The sequence below is a fragment of the Hyla sarda genome, chromosome 9, assembly GCF_029499605.1.
Source record: "Hyla sarda isolate aHylSar1 chromosome 9, aHylSar1.hap1, whole genome shotgun sequence".
NCBI classification, from domain to species: domain Eukaryota; kingdom Metazoa; phylum Chordata; class Amphibia; order Anura; family Hylidae; genus Hyla; species Hyla sarda.
In genome coordinates, this window is record NC_079197.1 from 161136592 (window position 1) to 161157302 (window position 20711).

General features: G+C 47.2%; 1 protein-coding gene across 1 annotated transcript; it reads right to left on the minus strand.

Annotated features, from left to right (window-relative positions):
• Positions 1–19556: 19556 nt before the first annotated feature.
• LOC130291974 (olfactory receptor 5B12-like) lies at positions 19557–20498 on the minus strand. Its single transcript, XM_056541407.1, has one exon. It carries the CDS (start codon positions 20496–20498, stop codon positions 19557–19559), a length of 942 nt encoding a protein of 313 aa, XP_056397382.1.
• Positions 20499–20711: the final 213 nt, after the last annotated feature.

Consider the following 20711-nt stretch of genomic DNA (forward strand, 5'->3'; position numbering starts at 1 on the left):
GTTTGTAAGAGACAGGATTAATCTGGCACAAAATTTTGAAAGGACCAAGATAGCGTGGTCCCAACTTGTAGCTAGGGACACGGAAGCGGACATATTTAGCGGAGAGCCATACCTTGTCTCCAGGAGAAAAAATGGGAGGAGCTCTTCTTTTCTTATCCGCAAACTTCTTCATGCGTGATGAAGCCTGTAAGAGAGAATTTTGGGTCTCTCTCCATATGGTGGAAAGATCACGAGAAATTTCATCCACAGCGGGCAGACCAGAGGGCAAGGGGGTAGGGAGGGGGGGAAGAGGGTGACGGCCGTACACCACGAAAAATGGGGATTTGGAGGAAGATTCAGAGACTCTGAAGTTATACGAGAATTCGGCCCATGGTAGAAGATCTGCCCAATCATCCTGGCGGGAGGAAACAAAATGTCGTAAATAATCACCCAAGACCTGGTTAATTCTTTCTACTTGCCCATTGGATTGAGGATGATATGCAGAAGAAAAGTTTAATTTAATCTTGAGTTGTTTACAGAGAGCCCTCCAGAATTTTGACACGAATTGGACGCCTCTATCCGAGACGATCTGTGTGGGCAACCCGTGAAGACGAAAAATGTGTACAAAAAATTGTTTAGCCAACTGAGGCGCTGAAGGAAGACCAGGAAGAGGGATGAAATGTGCCATTTTGGAGAATCGATCAACGACCACCCAAATAACAGTGTTGCCACGGGATGGGGGTAAGTCAGTAATAAAATCCATACCAATCAGAGACCAAGGCTGTTCGGGGACAGGCAGAGGATGAAGAAAACCAGCGGGCTTCTGGCGAGGAGTCTTATCCCGGGCACAGACAGTGCAGGCTCGCACAAAGTCCACGACATCCGTCTCCAGAGTCGGCCACCAATAGAAGCGAGAGATGAGTTGCACAGATTTCTTGATGCCTGCATGACCTGCGAGATGGGAGGAGTGACCCCATTTGAGGATTCCGAGGCGTTGGCGTGGAGAGACGAAGGTCTTTCCTGGAGGAGTTTGCCTGATGGAGGCTGGAGAAGTGGAAATCAGGCAGTCAGGAGGAATGATGTGTTGCGGAGAGAGTTCAACTTCCGAAGCATCCGAGGAACGAGAGAGAGCATCGGCCCTAATGTTCTTATCGGCAGGCCGAAAGTGAATTTCAAAATTAAATCGGGCAAAGAACAGAGACCACCTGGCCTGGCGAGGATTCAGCCGTTGGGCAGACTGGAGGTAGGAGAGGTTCTTGTGATCGGTGTAAATAATAACTGGAAATCTTGATCCCTCCAGCAGATGCCTCCATTCCTCAAGTGCTAATTTAATGGCTAGAAGCTCTCGATCCCCGATGGAGTAGTTCCTCTCCGCCGGAGAGAAGGTCCTAGAAAAAAAACCACAAGTAACAGCATGCCCGGAAGAATTTTTTTGTAGAAGGACCGCTCCAGCTCCTACAGAGGAGGCATCAACCTCCAATAGGAAGGGTTTAGATGGGTCAGGTCTGGAGAGCACGGGAGCCGAAGAAAAGGCAGACTTGAGCCGTTTAAAGGCGTCTTCCGCTTGAGGAGGCCAAGACTTGGGATCGGCATTTTTTTTGGTTAAAGCCACGATAGGAGCCACAACGGTAGAAAAATGTGGAATAAATTGCCTGTAATAATTGGCGAACCCCAAAAAACGTTGGATAGCACGGAGTCCGGAGGGGCGTGGCCAATCTAAGACGGCAGAGAGTTTGTCTGGATCCATTTGTAGTCCCTGGCCAGAGACCAAGTATCCTAGGAAAGGAAGAGATTGGCATTCAAACAGACATTTCTCTATCTTGGCATAAAGTTGATTGTCACGAAGTCTCTGAAGAACCATACGGACATGCTGGCGGTGTTCTTCTAGATTGGCAGAAAAAATCAGGATATCGTCCAGATATACAACAACACAGGAGTATAAGAGATCACGAAAAATTTCATTAACAAAGTCTTGGAAGACGGCAGGGGCGTTGCACAGGCCAAAGGGCATGACCAGATACTCAAAGTGTCCATCTCTAGTGTTAAATGCCGTTTTCCATTCATCCCCCTCTCTGATGCGGATGAGATTATAAGCACCTCTTAAGTCCAGTTTGGTAAAGATGTGGGCACCTTGGAGGCGATCAAAGAGTTCAGAGATGAGGGGTAGGGGGTAGCGGTTCTTTACCGTGATTTTATTAAGACCGCGGTAGTCAATGCAAGGACGTAGAGAGCCATCTTTTTTGGACACAAAGAAAAATCCGGCTCCGGCAGGAGAGGAGGATTTACGGATAAAGCCCTTTTTTAAATTTTCCTGGATGTATTCAGACATGGCAAGAGTCTCTGGGACGGACAGAGGATAAATTCTGCCCCGGGGTGGAGTAGTGCCCGGGAGGAGGTCAATAGGGCAATCATAAGGCCTGTGAGGAGGTAGAGTCTCAGCTTGTTTTTTGCAAAAAACATCCGCAAAGTCCATATAGGCCTTAGGGAGACCGGTTACAGGAGGAACCACAGAGTCACGGCAAGGGGTACTGGGAACCGCTTTTAGGCAGTCCTTGAAACAAGAGGGCCCCCAACTCTTGATCTCTCCAGTGGACCAATCCAGGGTTGGGGAATGAAGTTGAAGCCAGGGTAGTCCAAGGAGAATTTCGGAAGTGCAATTGGGGAGGACCAAAAATTCAATCTTCTCGTGATGAGGTCCGATGCACATTAGAAGGGGCTCCGTGCGGAAACGTATGGTACAGTCCAATCTTTCATTGTTTACACAATTGATGTAGAGGGGTCTGGCGAGACTGGTCACCGGGATGTTGAACCTGTTGACGAGAGAGGCCAAAATAAAATTTCCTGCAGATCCGGAATCCAAGAAGGCCATAGTAGAGAAGGAGAAGGCAGAGGCAGATATCCGCACAGGCACAGTAAGACGTGGAGAAGCAGAGTAGACATCAAGGACTGTCTCACCTTTGTGCGGAGTCAGCGTACGTCTTTCCAGGCGGGGAGGACGGATAGGACAATCCTTCAGGAAGTGTTCGGTACTGGCACAGTACAGGCAGAGATTCTCCATGCGGCGTCGTGTCCTCTCTTGAGGTGTCAGGCGAGACCGGTCGACCTGCATAGCCTCCACGGCGGGAGGCACAGGAACGGATTGCAGGGGACCAGAGGAGAGAGGAGCCGGGGAGAAAAAACGCCTCGTGCGAACAAAGTCCATATCCTGGCGGAGCTCCTGACGCCTTTCGGAAAAACGCATGTCAATGCGAGTGGCTAGATGAATGAGTTCATGTAGGTTAGCAGGAATTTCTCGTGCGGCCAGAACATCTTTAATGTTGCTGGATAGGCCTTTTTTAAAGGTCGCGCAGAGGGCCTCATTATTCCAGGATAATTCTGAAGCAAGAGTACGGAATTGTACGGCGTACTCGCCAACGGAAGAATTACCCTGGACCAGGTTCAACAGGGCAGTCTCAGCAGAAGAGGCTCGGGCAGGTTCCTCAAAGACACTTCGAATTTCCGAGAAGAAGGAGTGTATAGAGGCAGTGACGGGGTCATTGCGGTCCCAGAGCGGTGTGGCCCATGACAGAGCTTTTCCAGACAGAAGGCTGACTAGACCTTAGACCTTTCAGTAGGAAACTGGTCCGACATCATCTCCAAGTGCAGGGAACATTGGGAAAGAAAGCCACGGCAAAACTTAGAGTCCCCATCAAATTTATCCGGCAAGGATAGTCGTAGACCAGAAGCGGCCACTCGCTGCGGAGGGGGTGCAGGAGCTGGCGGAGGAGATGATTGCTGAAGCTGTGGTAGTAGCTGCTGTAGCATCACGGTCAGTTGAGACAGCTGTTGGCCTTGTTGCGCTATCTGTTAGGACTGCTGGGCGACCACCGTGGTGAGGTCAGCGACAACTGGCAGAGGAACTTCAGCGGGATCCATGGCCGGATCTACTGTCACGATGCCGGCTGGCAGGTAGTGGATCCTCTGTGCCAGAGAGGGATTGGCGTGGACCGTGCTAGTGGATCGGTTCTAAGTCACTACTGGTTTTCACCAGAGCCCGCCGCAAAGCGGGATGGTCTTGCTGCGGCGGTAGTGACCAGATCGTATCCACTAGCAACGGCTCAACCTCTCTGACTACTGAAGATAGGCGCGGTACAAGGGAGTAGACAGAAGCAAGGTCGGACGTAGCAGAAGGTCGGGGCAGGCAGCAAGGATCGTAGTCAGGGGCAACGGCAGGAGGTCTGGAACAAAGGCTAGGAACACACAAGGAAACGCTTTCACTGGCACAATGGCAACAAGATCCGGCGAGGGAGTGCAGGGGGAGTGAGGTATAAATAAGGAGTGCACAGGTGAACATACTAATTGGAACCACTGCGCCAATCAGCGGCGCAGTGGCCCTTTAAATCGCAAAGACCCGGCGCGCGCGCGCCCTAGGGAGCGGGGCCGCGCGCGCCGGGACAGGACCGACGGAGAGCGAGTCAGGTACGGGAGCCGGGGTGCGCATCGCGAGCGGGCGCCACCCGCATCGCGAATCGCATCCCGGCTGGAGGCGGTATCGCAGCGCCCCGGGTCAGTGGATCTGACCGGAGCGCTGCAGTGAGGAGAGTGTAGCGAGCGCTCCGGGGAGGAGCGGGGACCCGGAGCGCTCGGCGTAACAGTATAAATTTTCCTGCATGTAGTTATGATTTTTTTCAGAAGTGCGACAAAATCAAACCTATATAAGTAGGGGATCATTTTAACCGTATGGACCTACAGAATAAAGATAAGGTGTCATTTTTACCAAAAAATGGACTGCGTAGAAACGGAACCCCCCAAAATTAACAAAATGGCATTTTTTGTTCCATTTTGGCGCACAATGATTTTTTTTCCATTTCGCTGTAGATTTTTGGGTAAAATAACAGATGTCATTACAAAGTAGAATAAGTGGCGCAAAAAAATAAGCCATCATATGGATTTTTAGGTGCAAAATTTAAAGGGTTATGATTTTTTTAAAGTAAGGAGGAAAAAATGAAAGTGCAAAAAACGGAAAAACGCTACGTCCTTAAGGGGTTAAGGTAAAAATTGGTAGCCTGCACAAAAGGTTGCAAAAAACGGTCAATGAATTGGGAAAGATTGGAAGTTAATGATTGAATGGGGCGGTCAGGTGGATTTGCATAGTCTTTATAAATCTTGGGGAGACAGTAGAAGATGGTAAGTCTCCCTTGTGTCCCCAAGATAAAATCACATTCTTTACTGGTAAGAATGTCTAATGAAAGGGCATCATCACAAAGTTTCTTCAGTGCCAACGTAAAATCTTTAGTAGGGTCGGATCTCAGTTTCATATATGTTTCACCATCAGACAATTGTCTCATACATTCATGATTATATTTTTCAGTATCTAATATAACGATTCTGCCCCCTTTATCTGCAGGGAGGATCATAATTCCTTAATTTTTTTGTAATTCAGAGATGGCTAGTTTTTCTTTATGCGTAATATTGTTTGATTTTGAAATTGGTTTAATCTTTCTGAGATCCGCCTCTACTGATTTTTTAAAAGCTAAAATATCAGGACCAGCCTCTTGTTTAGGATAAAAACTGGATTTTGAAGTGCATGTCGTATGTTTAAATTTACTAGACTTGCTTCAGCAGCTAATAACTGGATCGCAGCGGGACTTACTCCTGAGACCCAATGTGATCTACAACTTTTAAGATGTCTGATGGACACATCAAAAGTTGTTTTTGATGACAGCAATGCTTTAGAGTACATTGGTGGAACAGTTTAAATTTTTTTTTTTTTTAAATCAACTGGTGCCAGAAAGTTTAACAGATTTGTAAATTACATAGTTATATACCGTATATACTCGAGTATAAGCCGAGTTTTTCAGCACGATTTTTCCCCCCTCGGCTTATACTCGAGTGAACTCTCTACCCTGAGTGGTCTTCAACCTGCGGACCTCCAGAGGTTTCAAAACTACAACTCCCAGCAAGCCCGGGCAGCCATCGGCTGTCCGGGCTTGCTGGGAGTTGTAGTTTTGAAACCTCTGGAGGTCCGCAGGTTGAAGACCACTGCGGCCTTCGACATCATCCAGCCCCCCCCTCCCACCCCCTTTAGTTCTGTACAGTACTCGCCTCCGCTCGGCGCTGGTCCGGTGCGGCAGGACTGTCCGATGGGGAGGTTGTCCGGTGGGATAGTGGTTCCGGGCTGCTATCTTCACCGGGGGGCCTCTTCTAAGCGCTTCGGGCCCGGCCCCAGAATAGTCACGTTGCCTTGACAACGACGCAGAGGTACGTTCATTACCAACGTCCTTCTCCGTCATCGTGAAGGCAATGCTTCTATTCCGGGCCCGAAGCGCGGAGAAGAGGTGCCCCCGGTGAAGATGGCAGCCCGGAACAACTATCCCACCGGACGACCTCCCCACCGGACAGTCCTGCAGCACCGGACCAGCGCCGAGCGGAGGCGAGTACTGTACAGAACTAAAGGGGGTGAGAGGGGGCTGGATGATGTCGAAGGCCGCAGTGGTCTTCAACCTGCGGACCTCCAGAGGTTTCAAAACTACAACTCCCAGCAAGCCCGGACAGCCAATGGCTGCCCGGGCTTGCTGGGAGTTGTAGTTTTGAAACCTCTGGAGGTCCGCAGGTTGAAGACCACTGAGGGCGAATGATGAGAAGAGGATGATGAAGGGGGGGGGGGGTGATGACAAGAGGATGATGATGAAGGGGGGGTGTTGGATGATGACAAGAGGATGATGAAGGGGGGATGTGTGGGATGATGACAAGGGGATGATGAAGGGGGGATGTGTGGGATGATGACAAGGGGATGATGAAGGGGGGATGTGTGGGATGATGACAAGGGGATGATGAAGGGGGGATGTGTGGGATGATAAGGGGATGATGAAGGGGGGATGTGTGGGATGATAAGGGGATGATGAAGGGGGGATGTGTGGGATGATGACAAGGGGATGATGATGAGGATGTTAATGACGGGTCTGGATGATGACAGGGGGGATGATGTATTTCCCACCCTAGGCTTATACTCGAGTCAATAACTTTTCCTGGGATTTTGGGTTGAAATTAGGGGTCTCGGCTTATACTCGGGTCGGCTTATACTCGAGTATATACGGTACTTACTTGTGCACACTAACACTTTTACAAAAGAGACCTTTTTCTTCTGCCTACTTACCTCAGCAACTATTCTGATCCTGCCACCTGCCTGATGCCACACATCTGATGCCAAGTTCTCCTTTTTTCACCCACCTTTGTCACCAGGTACAAGAGAATGATGACAAGAGGATGATGACAAGGGGATGCTGAAGGGGGTGGGGATGATGACAAGGGGATGATGAAGGGGGTGGGGATGATGACAAGGGGATGATGAAGGGGGTGGGGATGATGACAAGGGGATGATGAAGGGGGGTGGGGATGATGACAAGGGGATGATGAAGGGGGGGTGTGGGATGATGACAAGGGGATGATGAAGGGGGGATGATGACAGGCGGTGATGATGAAAGGGGGATGATGACAGGGTGATGATGATGAGGGTCTGGATGATGACAGGGGGGGATGATGTATTTCCCACCCTAGGCTTATACTCGAGTCAATAACTTTTCCTGGGATTTTGGGGTGAAATTAGGGGCCTCGGCTTATATTCGGGTCGGCTTATACTCGAGTATATACGGTAGTTAGTGTGGTTGAAAAAAAGACATACGTCCATCAAGTTCAACGAGTGAATTGAAGGGAAGGGTGTAAGGGGATAAGGGGAAGGGATGTAGTTTTATAATTCTGCATAAGCATTAATGTTATTTTGTTCCAGGAATGTATCTAATCCTGTTTTAAAGCTATTAATTGTTCATGCTGTGACCAGTTCCTGAGGTTGACTGTTTCATAAGTTCACAGTTCTCATGGTAAAGAAGGCATATTGCCCCTTTAGACTAAACCTTTTCTTCTCCAGATGGAGGGAGTGCCCCTTCGTCCTTTGGGTGGGTTTAAGCTGGAACAGTTTTTCTCCATATTTTTTGTATGGGCCAGTTATATACTTTTATCATATTCCCCCCTTAAACATCTCTTCTCAAGACTAAACATTTGTAAATTGTAACTCCTTTAATCGCTCCTCATAGCTAAGATGTTCCATGCCCCATATTAGTTTAGTCACGCGTCTCTGCACCCTTTCCAGCTCCGCAGTGTCCCTTTTATGGACAGGCGACCAAAACTGAACAGCATATTCCAGGTCAGACTGTACCAATGCTTTATAAAGGGGGTGTCACGATGCCGGCTGGCAGGTAGTGGATCCTCTGTGCCAGAGAGGGATTGGCGTGGACCGTGCTAGTGGATCGGTTCTAAGTCACTACTGGTTTTCACCAGAGCCCGCCGCAAAGCGGGATGGTCTTGCTGCGGCGGTAGTGACCAGGTCGTATCCACTAGCAACGGCTCAACCTCTCTGACTGCTGAAGATAGGCGCGGTACAAGGGAGTAGACAGAAGCAAGGTCGGACGCAGCAGAAGGTCGGGGCAGGCAGCAAGGATCGTAGTCAGGGGCAACGGCAGGAGGTCTGGAACACAGGCTAGGAACACACAAGGAAACGCTTTCACTGGCACAATGGCAACAAGATCCGGCGAGGGAGTGCAGGGGGAGTGAGGTATAAATAAGGAGTGCACAGGTGAACATACTAATTGGAACCACTGCGCCAATCAGCGGCGCAGTGGCCCTTTAAATCGCAAAGACCCGGCGCGCGCGCGCCCTAGGGAGCGGGGCCGCGCGTGCCGGGACAGGACCGACGGCGCTGGTCCGGTGCGGCAGGACTGTCCGATGGGGAGGTTGTCCGGTGGGATAGTGGTTCCGGGCTGCTATCTTCACCGGGGGGCCTCTTCTAAGCGCTTCGGGCCCGGCCCCAGAATAGTCACGTTGCCTTGACAACGACGCAGAGGTACGTTCATTACCAACGTCCTTCTCCGTCATCGTGAAGGCAATGCCTCTATTCCGGGCCCGAAGCGCGGAGAAGAGGCGCCCCCGGTGAAGATGGCAGCCCGGAACAACTATCCCACCGGACGACCTCCCCACCGGACAGTCCTGCAGCACCGGACCAGCGCCGAGCGGAGGCGAGTACTGTACAGAACTAAAGGGGGTGAGAGGGGGCTGGATGATGTCGAAGGCCGCAGTGGTCTTCAACCTGCGGACCTCCAGAGGTTTCAAAACTACAACTCCCAGCAAGCCCGGACAGCCAATCGCATCCCGGCTGGAGGCGGTATCGCAGCGCCCCGGGTCAGTGGATCTGACCGGAGCGCTGCAGTGAGGAGAGTGTAGCGAGCGCTCCGGGGAGGAGCGGGGACCCGGAGCGCTCGGCGTAACAGTACCCCCCCCCCCTTGGGTCTCCCCCTCTTCTTAGAGCCTGAGAACCTGAGGAGCAGACTTTTGTCTAGAATATTGTCCTCAGGTTCCCAGGATCTCTCTTCTGGACCACAACCCTCCCAATCAACTAAAAAAAAAGTTTTCCCTCTGACCTTCTTGGATGCCAGAATCTCTTTGACGGAGAAGATGTCCGAGGAGCCGGAAACAGGAGTGGGGGAAACAAGTTTGGGAGAGAAACGGTTGATGATAAGTGGTTTAAGAAGAGAAACGTGAAAGGCATTAGGAATACGAAGAGAAGGAGGAAGAAGAAGTTTGTAAGAGACAGGATTAATCTGGCACAAAATTTTGAAAGGACCAAGATAGCGTGGTCCCAACTTGTAGCTAGGGACACGGAAGCGGACATATTTAGCGGAGAGCCATACCTTGTCTCCAGGAGAAAAAATGGGAGGAGCTCTTCTTTTCTTATCCGCAAACTTCTTCATGCGTGATGAAGCCTGTAAGAGAGAATTTTGGGTCTCTCTCCATATGGTGGAAAGATCACGAGAAATTTCATCCACAGCGGGCAGACCAGAGGGCAAGGGGGTAGGGAGGGGGGGAAGAGGGTGACGGCCGTACACCACGAAAAATGGGGATTTGGAGGAAGATTCAGAGACTCTGAAGTTATACGAGAATTCGGCCCATGGTAGAAGATCTGCCCAATCATCCTGGCGGGAGGAAACAAAATGTCGTAAATAATCACCCAAGACCTGGTTAATTCTTTCTACTTGTCCATTGGATTGAGGATGATATGCAGAAGAAAAGTTTAATTTAATCTTGAGTTGTTTACAGAGAGCCCTCCAGAATTTTGACACGAATTGGACGCCTCTATCCGAGACGATCTGTGTGGGCAACCCGTGAAGACGAAAAATGTGTACAAAAAATTGTTTAGCCAACTGAGGCGCTGAAGGAAGACCAGGAAGAGGGATGAAATGTGCCATTTTGGAGAATCGATCAACGACCACCCAAATAACAGTGTTGCCACGGGATGGGGGTAAGTCAGTAATAAAATCCATACCAATCAGAGACCAAGGCTGTTCGGGGACAGGCAGAGGATGAAGAAAACCAGCGGGCTTCTGGCGAGGAGTCTTATCCCGGGCACAGACAGTGCAGGCTCGTACAAAGTCCACGACATCCGTCTCCAGAGTCGGCCACCAATAGAAGCGAGAGATGAGTTGCACAGATTTCTTGATGCCTGCATGACCTGCGAGAAGGGAGGAGTGACCCCATTTGAGGATTCCGAGGCGTTGGCGTGGAGAGACGAAGGTCTTTCCTGGAGGAGTTTGCCTGATGGAGGCTGGAGAAGTGGAAATCAGGCAGTCAGGAGGAATGATGTGTTGCGGAGAGAGTTCAACTTCCGAAGCATCCGAGGAACGAGAGAGAGCATCGGCCCTAATGTTCTTATCGGCAGGCCGAAAGTGAATTTCAAAATTAAATCGGGCAAAGAACAGAGACCACCTGGCCTGGCGAGGATTCAGCCGTTGGGCAGACTGGAGGTAGGAGAGGTTCTTGTGATCGGTGTAAATAATAACTGGAAATCTTGATCCCTCCAGCAGATGCCTCCATTCCTCAAGTGCTAATTTAATGGCTAGAAGCTCTCGATCCCCGATGGAGTAGTTCCTCTCCGCCGGAGAGAAGGTCCTAGAAAAAAAACCACAAGTAACAGCATGCCCGGAAGAATTTTTTTGTAGAAGGACCGCTCCAGCTCCTACAGAGGAGGCATCAACCTCCAATAGGAAGGGTTTAGATGGGTCAGGTCTGGAGAGCACGGGAGCCGAAGAAAAGGCAGACTTGAGCCGTTTAAAGGCGTCTTCCGCTTGAGGAGGCCAAGACTTGGGATCGGCATTTTTTTTGGTTAAAGCCACGATAGGAGCCACAACGGTAGAAAAATGTGGAATAAATTGCCTGTAATAATTGGCGAACCCCAAAAAACGTTGGATAGCACGGAGTCCGGAGGGGCGTGGCCAATCTAAGACGGCAGAGAGTTTGTCTGGATCCATTTGTAGTCCCTGGCCAGAGACCAAGTATCCTAGGAAAGGAAGAGATTGGCATTCAAACAGACATTTCTCTATCTTGGCATAAAGTTGATTGTCACGAAGTCTCTGAAGAACCATACGGACATGCTGGCGGTGTTCTTCTAGATTGGCAGAAAAAATCAGGATATCGTCCAGATATACAACAACACAGGAGTATAAGAGATCACGAAAAATTTCATTAACAAAGTCTTGGAAGACGGCAGGGGCGTTGCACAGGCCAAAGGGCATGACCAGATACTCAAAGTGTCCATCTCTAGTGTTAAATGCCGTTTTCCATTCATCCCCCTCTCTGATGCGGATGAGATTATAAGCACCTCTTAAGTCCAGTTTGGTAAAGATGTGGGCACCTTGGAGGCGATCAAAGAGTTCAGAGATGAGGGGTAGGGGGTAGCGGTTCTTTACCGTGATTTTATTAAGACCGCGGTAGTCAATGCAAGGACGTAGAGAGCCATCTTTTTTGGACACAAAGAAAAATCCGGCTCCGGCAGGAGAGGAGGATTTACGGATAAAGCCCTTTTTTAAATTTTCCTGGATGTATTCAGACATGGCAAGAGTCTCTGGGGCGGACAGAGGATAAATTCTGCCCCGGGGTGGAGTAGTGCCCGGGAGGAGGTCAATAGGACAATCATAAGGCCTGTGAGGAGGTAGAGTCTCAGCTTGTTTTTTGCAAAAAACATCCGCAAAGTCCATATAGGCCTTAGGGAGACCGGTTACAGGAGGAACCACAGAGTCACGGCAAGGGGTACTGGGAACCGGTTTTAGGCAGTCCTTGAAACAAGAGGGCCCCCAACTCTTGATCTCCCCAGTGGACCAATCCAGGGTTGGGGAATGAAGTTGAAGCCAGGGTAGTCCAAGGAGAATTTCGGAAGTGCAATTGGGGAGGACCAAAAATTCAATCTTCTCGTGATGAGGTCCGATGCACATTAGAAGGGGCTCCGTGCGGAAACGTATGGTACAGTCCAATCTTTCATTGTTTACACAATTGATGTAGAGGGGTCTGGCGAGACTGGTCACCGGGATGTTGAACTTGTTGACGAGAGAGGCCAAAATAAAATTTCCTGCAGATCCGGAATCCAAGAAGGCCATAGTAGAGAAGGAGAAGGCAGAGGCAGATATCCGCACAGGCACAGTAAGACGTGGAGAAGCAGAGTAGACATCAAGGACTGTCTCACCTTTGTGCGGAGTCAGCGTACGTCTTTCCAGGCGGGGAGGACGGATAGGACAATCCTTCAGGAAGTGTTCGGTACTGGCACAGTACAGGCAGAGATTCTCCATGCGGCGTCGTGTCCTCTCTTGAGGTGTCAGGCGAGACCGGTCGACCTGCATAGCCTCCACGGCGGGAGGCACAGGAACGGATTGCAGGGGACCAGAGGAGAGAGGAGCCGGGGAGAAAAAACGCTTCGTGCGAACAAAGTCCATATCCTGGCGGAGCTCCTGACGCCTTTCGGAAAAACGCATGTCAATGCGAGTGGCTAGATGAATGAGTTCATGTAGGTTAGCAGGAATTTCTCGTGCGGCCAGAACATCTTTAATGTTGCTGGATAGGCCTTTTTTAAAGGTCGCGCAGAGGGCCTCATTATTCCAGGATAATTCTGAAGCAAGAGTACGGAATTGTACGGCGTACTCGCCAACGGAAGAATTACCCTGGACCAGGTTCAACAGGGCAGTCTCAGCAGAAGAGGCTCGGGCAGGTTCCTCAAAGACACTTCGAATTTCCGAGAAGAAGGAGTGTATAGAGGCAGTGACGGGGTCATTGCGGTCCCAGAGCGGTGTGGCCCATGACAGAGCTTTTCCAGACAGAAGGCTGACTAGACCTTAGACCTTTCAGTAGGAAACTGGTCCGACATCATCTCCAAGTGCAGGGAACATTGGGAAAGAAAGCCACGGCAAAACTTAGAGTCCCCATCAAATTTATCCGGCAAGGATAGTCGTAGACCAGAAGCGGCCACTCGCTGCGGAGGGGGTGCAGGAGCTGGCGGAGGAGATGATTGCTGAAGCTGTGGTAGTAGCTGCTGTAGCATCACGGTCAGTTGAGACAGCTGTTGGCCTTGTTGCGCTATCTGTTAGGACTGCTGGGCGACCACCGTGGTGAGGTCAGCGACAACTGGCAGAGGAACTTCAGCGGGATCCATGGCCGGATCTACTGTCACGATGCCGGCTGGCAGGTAGTGGATCCTCTGTGCCAGAGAGGGATTGGCGTGGACCGTGCTAGTGGATCGGTTCTAAGTCACTACTGGTTTTCACCAGAGCCCGCCGCAAAGCGGGATGGTCTTGCTGCGGCGGTAGTGACCAGGTCGTATCCACTAGCAACGGCTCAACCTCTCTGACTGTTGAAGATAGGCGCGGTACAAGGGAGTAGACAGAAGCAAGGTCGGACGTAGCAGAAGGTCGGGGCAGGCAGCAAGGATCGTAGTCAGGGGCAACGGCAGGAGGTCTGGAACACAGGCTAGGAACACACAAGGAAACGCTTTCACTGGCACAATGGCAACAAGATCCGGCGAGGGAGTGCAGGGGGAGTGAGGTATAAATAAGGAGTGCACAGGTGAACATACTAATTGGAACCACTGCGCCAATCAGCGGCGCAGTGGCCCTTTAAATCGCAAAGACCCGGCGCGCGCGCGCCCTAGGGAGCGGGGCCGCGCGCGCCGGGACAGGACCGACGGAGAGCGAGTCAGGTACGGGAGCCGGGGTGCGCATCGCGAGCGGGCGCCACCCGCATCGCGAATCGCATCCCGGCTGGAGGCGGTATCGCAGCGCCCCGGGTCAGTGGATCTGACCGGAGCGCTGCAGTGAGGAGAGTGTAGCGAGCGCTCCGGGGAGGAGCGGGGACCCGGAGCGCTCGGCGTAACAGGGGGAGTATTATGTCCCTGTCCCTTGAGTCCATGCCTCTTTTTATACATGACAATATCCTGCCGGCTTTGGAAGCAGCAGCCTGACATTGCATGCTATTCTGTAGTCTGTGATGTACAAGTCACCCAGATCCTTCTCTACCAGTGACTCTGCCAGTTTAATCCCCCCTAAGACATACGATGCATGCAGGTTATTAGTACCCAGTTGCATAACTTTACATTTATCCACATTGAACCTCATTTGCCAAGTGGATGCCCAGACACTTAGTCTATCCAAGTCATCTTGTAACCTATACACATTCTCTACAAAGCTACAAAGCTTGGTGTCATCTGCAAAGATAGAAACAGAGCTGTTAATACCATCCTCTATATCATTGATAAATAAATTAAACAACAGCGGGCCCAGTACTGAACCTTGGGGTACACCACTAATTACTGGGGACCAATCAGAGTACGAATCATTGACCACCACTCTCTGGGTACGATCCATGAGCCAGTGTTCAATCCAGTTACAAACTAAAGTTTCCAAACCCAAAGACCTTAACTTACCTGTCAGACGTCTATGAGGGACAGTATCAAATGCTTTAGCAAAATCCAGAAACACTATATCCACAGCCATTCCTCTGTCAAGGCTTCTACTCGCCTCTTCATAAAAGCGGATTGGTAGATTGGTTTGACAACTTCTATCCTTAGTAAACCCATGCTGGTTATCACTTATAATACTATTATCCCTTATGTATTCCTGTATGTAATCCCTTATAAGTCCTTCAAACAATTTACCCACAATGCACGTTAAACTTACCGGTCTATAATTGCCTGGCGAAGACCTAGAGCCCTTCTTAAAGATTGGTACCACATTCGCCTTGCGCCAGTCCCTTGGCACAATGCCAGACACCAGAGAATATGTCATTACTACTATTAAAAAAAAAAAATCTTATCATCTGCTGTATGCTCCAGAGAAAGTTGTGTAGTTCTTCCAGTCTGACCACAGTGCTCTCTGCTGACACCTCTGTCCATGTCTGGAACTGTCTAGAGTAGGAGCAAATCCACATAGCAAACCTCTCCTGGACAGTTCCTGACATGGACAGAGGTGTCAGCAGAGAGCACTATGGTCAGACTGAAAATAACTACACAACTTCCTCTGGAGCATACAGCAGCTGATAAGTACTGGAAGAATTAAGAGTTTTATATAGGAAAAAAAAAACAATTTCCGCCGGAGTAACCCTTTAAGGCAAGAAAAAAAATGAAAAAATTGCAGAGTTATAAATCAAACAAAACAAGTAGATACAAATAACATCTTTAATTTGTAACAAGAAAGTCTTAAAAATAATAGTTGAGGAGAGGAAAGCAGTAACATAAGAGGTGCAGTGATAGCCGTCACTACATGGCCTGGTTCTTGGGGGGCCCATTGATTCCTCTGTCATAGCTTTATGATAAATTCTACATGACATTAGATGCTCCTGTTTCACATTATATCTGCCTATTCATGGCCAGTGAAGATGTTTTTTGCTGTATAGTGCATGAAAACTACAATGTTGATAATGGCTGCATTAAAATCCAAACATATGTAGACATTTATATCATACACAATAGCAATAGTACATAGTAATATCGAACACAAGTTACAACCATTGACAGTATCAGTTACCTTACAATTTCTGTGCAAATCTGTCCATAGATGTGATCTTGTGGTAAGTAGTGGGAGCCCTGAGGCTTTATATAATCTATGTCATGACTTTAATTGATCCCTTTGTTCTTCCAATGTCCATTGGGATTCATTAAATGTATTTCCTTTTTCTCTGCAGTGGTTCTAACATTTATATTTACCATATCATTTTCTTACAATAGGACCTGGTGATGTAGTTTTCGTACAGATGTAGTCACACTAGAGGCACGCTATTCTTTTCACCTTGAGCAATATGTTGTTGGTGTAGGACACCACAAAAAGTACATATAAGAGCAGGGACTCCTGTCAGAGGCTGGATTCTTTGCCCCTATACATGGAACAGTGATGTCTACACTACTGTAAACATCTCTATTTTCACATTTGCTAGACCCCCCAGCCCATTGATTGTATACTGCACTGAATGAGCAGCGATCCAGGCAGCATAGCCGCTCACTTATGATTTGTTGAGTCAGTAGGGAGTGCACTATATCCAGTGAATGTACTCTACAAGACTTTTGGACATGGGATGGACCTTTGTTTTTCCTTGAAACAACTTCAACTGCAGTAACATAAAGTAAATTAAATAAATGCACCAAACATTTTTGGAAGTCAAAATGGTATAAGCTGACAAAAATGACTACAGGAGTCAGGTGAAGTGCTAGGCCATTGGGATTAATGGATATTGTGAGATCCTCAGCTGTCTGACATACAGCACCAGGCCAGACTACAAAAAGGGGTGGCATGCATTGGCTTGCTATTCTAGCAGGGTAAGTCAAATTTAAGGGGGACCCTACTAAAGATCCTCACTCCTGTGCTTTACTATCATGCCCGTCCGAGGTTGGCATTGCCATTACGACATTCTTAAGGCTGGCCACTTCTAAAGCTCAGCCTGTCTATCCTTGCTTGCCTGCAACTCCTACCTGACTCCTGAGGCCAAGCAGTTGCAGCTGGTGGCAGTAGATTTAAACTGATCTCCAAAACATTCCTATGCCCATTATAAGGCTTTGTCCTGTCACTAGCATTTCTGATACCTGTGTTCCTATACTGTTTGACCTCCTATGAACCGACCTTTTGCCTGATCCCTGACTTTTCTCCTGCATGCTGACTTTGTACTTTTCCACTCTCTAGGTTTGACTTTGCCTGTCCTGACTGTTTTGTCTCTGATGTTGTAATATGCTTCTGATGTTGTGATATGCTACCCTCTTGGTTATGACCCTTTTGACTTTTAAACAATACTGTAAGGAAAAAAATGGGGAGCATGCTCCTAGTGTAATGCTGCGGGTACAAATGTAGGTTCCACTTGCCAGAATATGTTCTGCTAAGGGCAGAGCACCTGTGCAGGCATACCACAGTAAATTCAAATGGGTCAGCAGCCAGACGATCCTCACGACTTACCTTGGTAGGGTAAGGGAAAGTTGCAGTAAAAATCTTAAGAGAGAAAAAAATGGATCTTTGTTTGGCACTTCTCCTGGTCTTTAACTCCTAATGTGCTATACGCAAAGTGAGTGTGTTATCAGGTAACACCAAATAATTCAGTTGAACTAAGAGTACATTTAGTATTAATAATAAAGGAATAAACAATGGTAGCACTTTAAAACAACATGTTTCTGTTCTGAACTGGAAAATTCCTCAGGTAGGTGCATAATGAATACATACAACATACTTACTAAAATTACAATTACTTAAATAATTGGTGCCGGGCCAGAGATAATCTCCTGAATAGAGAAAGAAAAAGAAAAACCAGGGTGCTCCCCTAGAGAGGACTGCTATGGAATTCTGAAAAAGTAGTATTAAGCTGGGCTCCTTACGCTTAGATGTTGCGCTTAGCGCACAACACCTACAGTTGCCTGTGGACAATTAAAATAGGTGATCCCCTGCAGAGTGATTCCGGATAAAAAGCAGTCAATCCGGTTATGCAGTGGAGAGGTAGAAAACTGGAAAATGGTTCCCTGGATAAAGGTGCTTCTCCCAAGGTATATAAGTAATTCATTTTATTGGTAAGGCAATGCGTTTCTATCCTGGCCCAGGATCTTCGTCAGGCATACCTATATGCCTGATGAACATCCTGGTCCAGGAACCAAAACGTATTGCCGTACCAATAAAACATTTTTTTTTTATTTGACTATGCTACAGGGGCTGTAAAGTTAGTGTAGTTCATAATATAGTGTCTGTACCTGTGTGTGACGGTTTTCTCACAATTCGTCTGTGATTTGCACCACAATATTTATTTTTACCAGCATACATCTGTTGTCTCAGATTTTTCCCAGGTTACAATGTGGCCAAGACCTGACTCACTAGTCAGCTGATGACAGGGAGCCTGTCTGCTTCAATGGGTGGAGCGATCACTTGGTGGGAGAGAGATCAATCTGCCACTAATGTAACAGCTGTAGGCACCCTGATTAAAAACTACAGGTCTTTTGAATGGATACAGCTCATTAATGTTTCTTTTTTTTTTTTTTTTACTGTTTATTTATAAACCTTTTTCACATTTTTTCCATACAAAGTGAAAAGCGAGAGATATTCAAGTATAAAATACAGGGGTAAAATTAAAACAACAAAAACAAAAGGGATATGACATACATAACAATCTTGCATCACTGTCGATTAAATTCAAAGACATGAAGATGCATATATCAGTAATAGGCACTTGCAAAATCGGTACTTGTATAACATTGGTCTACTGTGTGGTGAGTATACTTAAAGCATAACAGAAAAATAGAGAAAACAAATGGGTGGGGTGGCTGATGTGTGGGAGGGAGGAAAATGGAATTATGGGATTTGTAGTAAAAAAAAGAAAACTGAATCAGGAAATACCAGTTCACAAAAAGCTATCCACAGTGTTATGGCAATCTCACAATATAGCCATTTAGTCCCAAGACAAGTGCAGATCCTTCCTAAGCATGTCCATTAATGTCTGCCAGGTATGTACTAAAATCGTCTTATGGTGGAGAACCCCTTTAATTGCTTATACACCTTGGGAGAAGCGCCTTTATCCAGGAAATCATTTTCTAGTTTTCTACCTCTCCAGAGATACCTCCTGTACACACGAGCCATAGTGAACTTTGGTGCCGTATCTTTGCGATAATGTAGTAAGCTCAGCAGTATGTAAGAATTGTGTGAACATGCCACATACTGATAAGAATGTAAACACTACATAACACCATAATGACATAAACGCAACCAACTGTCTGTTCATTTAAAACAATGGCACCAGTAATCATCTACACATCTGCCAGAGACATAACTGCATGTAGAGTTTTTCAGAAATCTGACATTTCTATCTTGGTGTGTTATTTTTTTTTTTTTTGTATGAGTACACTAGATACCCCCACCACAGTAACAACATATACAATCAATTACTTAGACCATATACAGTATAATGATCAGCAAAAGAGCAGCAGGATTGCCTTGTTTCTGCATTTTTGCAAAAATAAAAAAAAATCTAAATATTACAGTTGTAAAGCATGTATACCAGAATATTTACAGAAAGAATAACTCATTTCACAAAAAAATGCTCTAAAATGACGATCAACAAATATTAAAGTATAACTTTCAAAATCCCCCAAAATACCCATGTCCTCAGGGCCAAAAAATATTCCAACCCCTAAAAGGATGAACATATAACAAGTAACATTTTTTTTCTTCATTCCACTGGACTGTCCAAAATTATACAGAAAGTTTGGGCAAAAATATTCAGAATGCATTCACATTACACTTCCCGATCCTCCTTCTAAAAGCAGTTTTTACATCTTTATTCTTAAGACTATATATAAATGGGTTGAGCATGGGGACAATAGCCATGTTAAACAAAGAATGTAATTTCTTGGAGCCTAAGCCATTGCTTGGTATAACATACTGAAAAATGAGCGTTGCATACAGCAATATGCTGACTGTGAGGTGAGAGGAACACGTGTAGAAGGCTTTTCTTCTACCGATACTGGAACGTATCTTCATTATGGACCGAATTATAAAGATATAGGATGCAAATATGAGAATAAGTGGAATTATAATATATAATATAAGCCCTTGTGTACTGGGCAGCATTTTCAATATTGTGATATCACTGCAGGCAATTTCCATGATGGGGACAAGGTCACAGCAGAAGTGGTCAATAACATTGGTGGAGAAACAAGAGATCTTGAATACAAACCAGATGAAGGAAGCATATGCTATAAAACCAAATATCCAACACAATGAGGCCAACACAATACATATCTTGAAGTTCATAATAATTGTATAATTCAAAGGTCTACAAATAGCTACATATCGATCATAGCTCATGGCCATCAATATAAAAAGTTCATGTGCTGTTAAGGAACCAAACAAGTATAATTGTACAATACATGGCAGATAGAGCACTGTGTTATCTCCAGTGATGAAGGTTAGAAGGATCTCATGTAGGGTGACAGTAGGAGACATCATGTCCACTATAGACAAATTAGCAAGGAAGAAATACATGGGAGTGTGAAGATGAGAGTCCAGGCAGACCAGGAGGAGAAGACTCATATTCCCAACAAGAGAGATGAGATAAATAAATAAAACCAGAACAAATATAGGAGCCTGGAGCTCAGGAACATCAGATATTCCCTTTATAATGAAATATGTTATTGTTTGATTGACCTTCATATTTCTCATTGCTATAAATAATGGGCTATAATGTCACCTACAGCAAACAAATAATAGACAATTTAATCTTAAACATGTACCACGTTATCTTAACCATTTGACCCTCCAACAAGGGTCAACCTTGCTGGCTTGTCATAAACTGTCATGATGGATCTGTCAGGACTGGAATTAGGATAAGGAAAACTGGGCCATTACGTAAAGCTCCCATCTCAACTTGGGGCC

Excerpts from the sequence above, each read along its gene's own strand:
- LOC130291974 (XM_056541407.1), bottom strand. The coding sequence starts at position 20,498 with ATGAGAAATATGAAGGTCAATCAAACAATAACATATTTCATTATAAAG.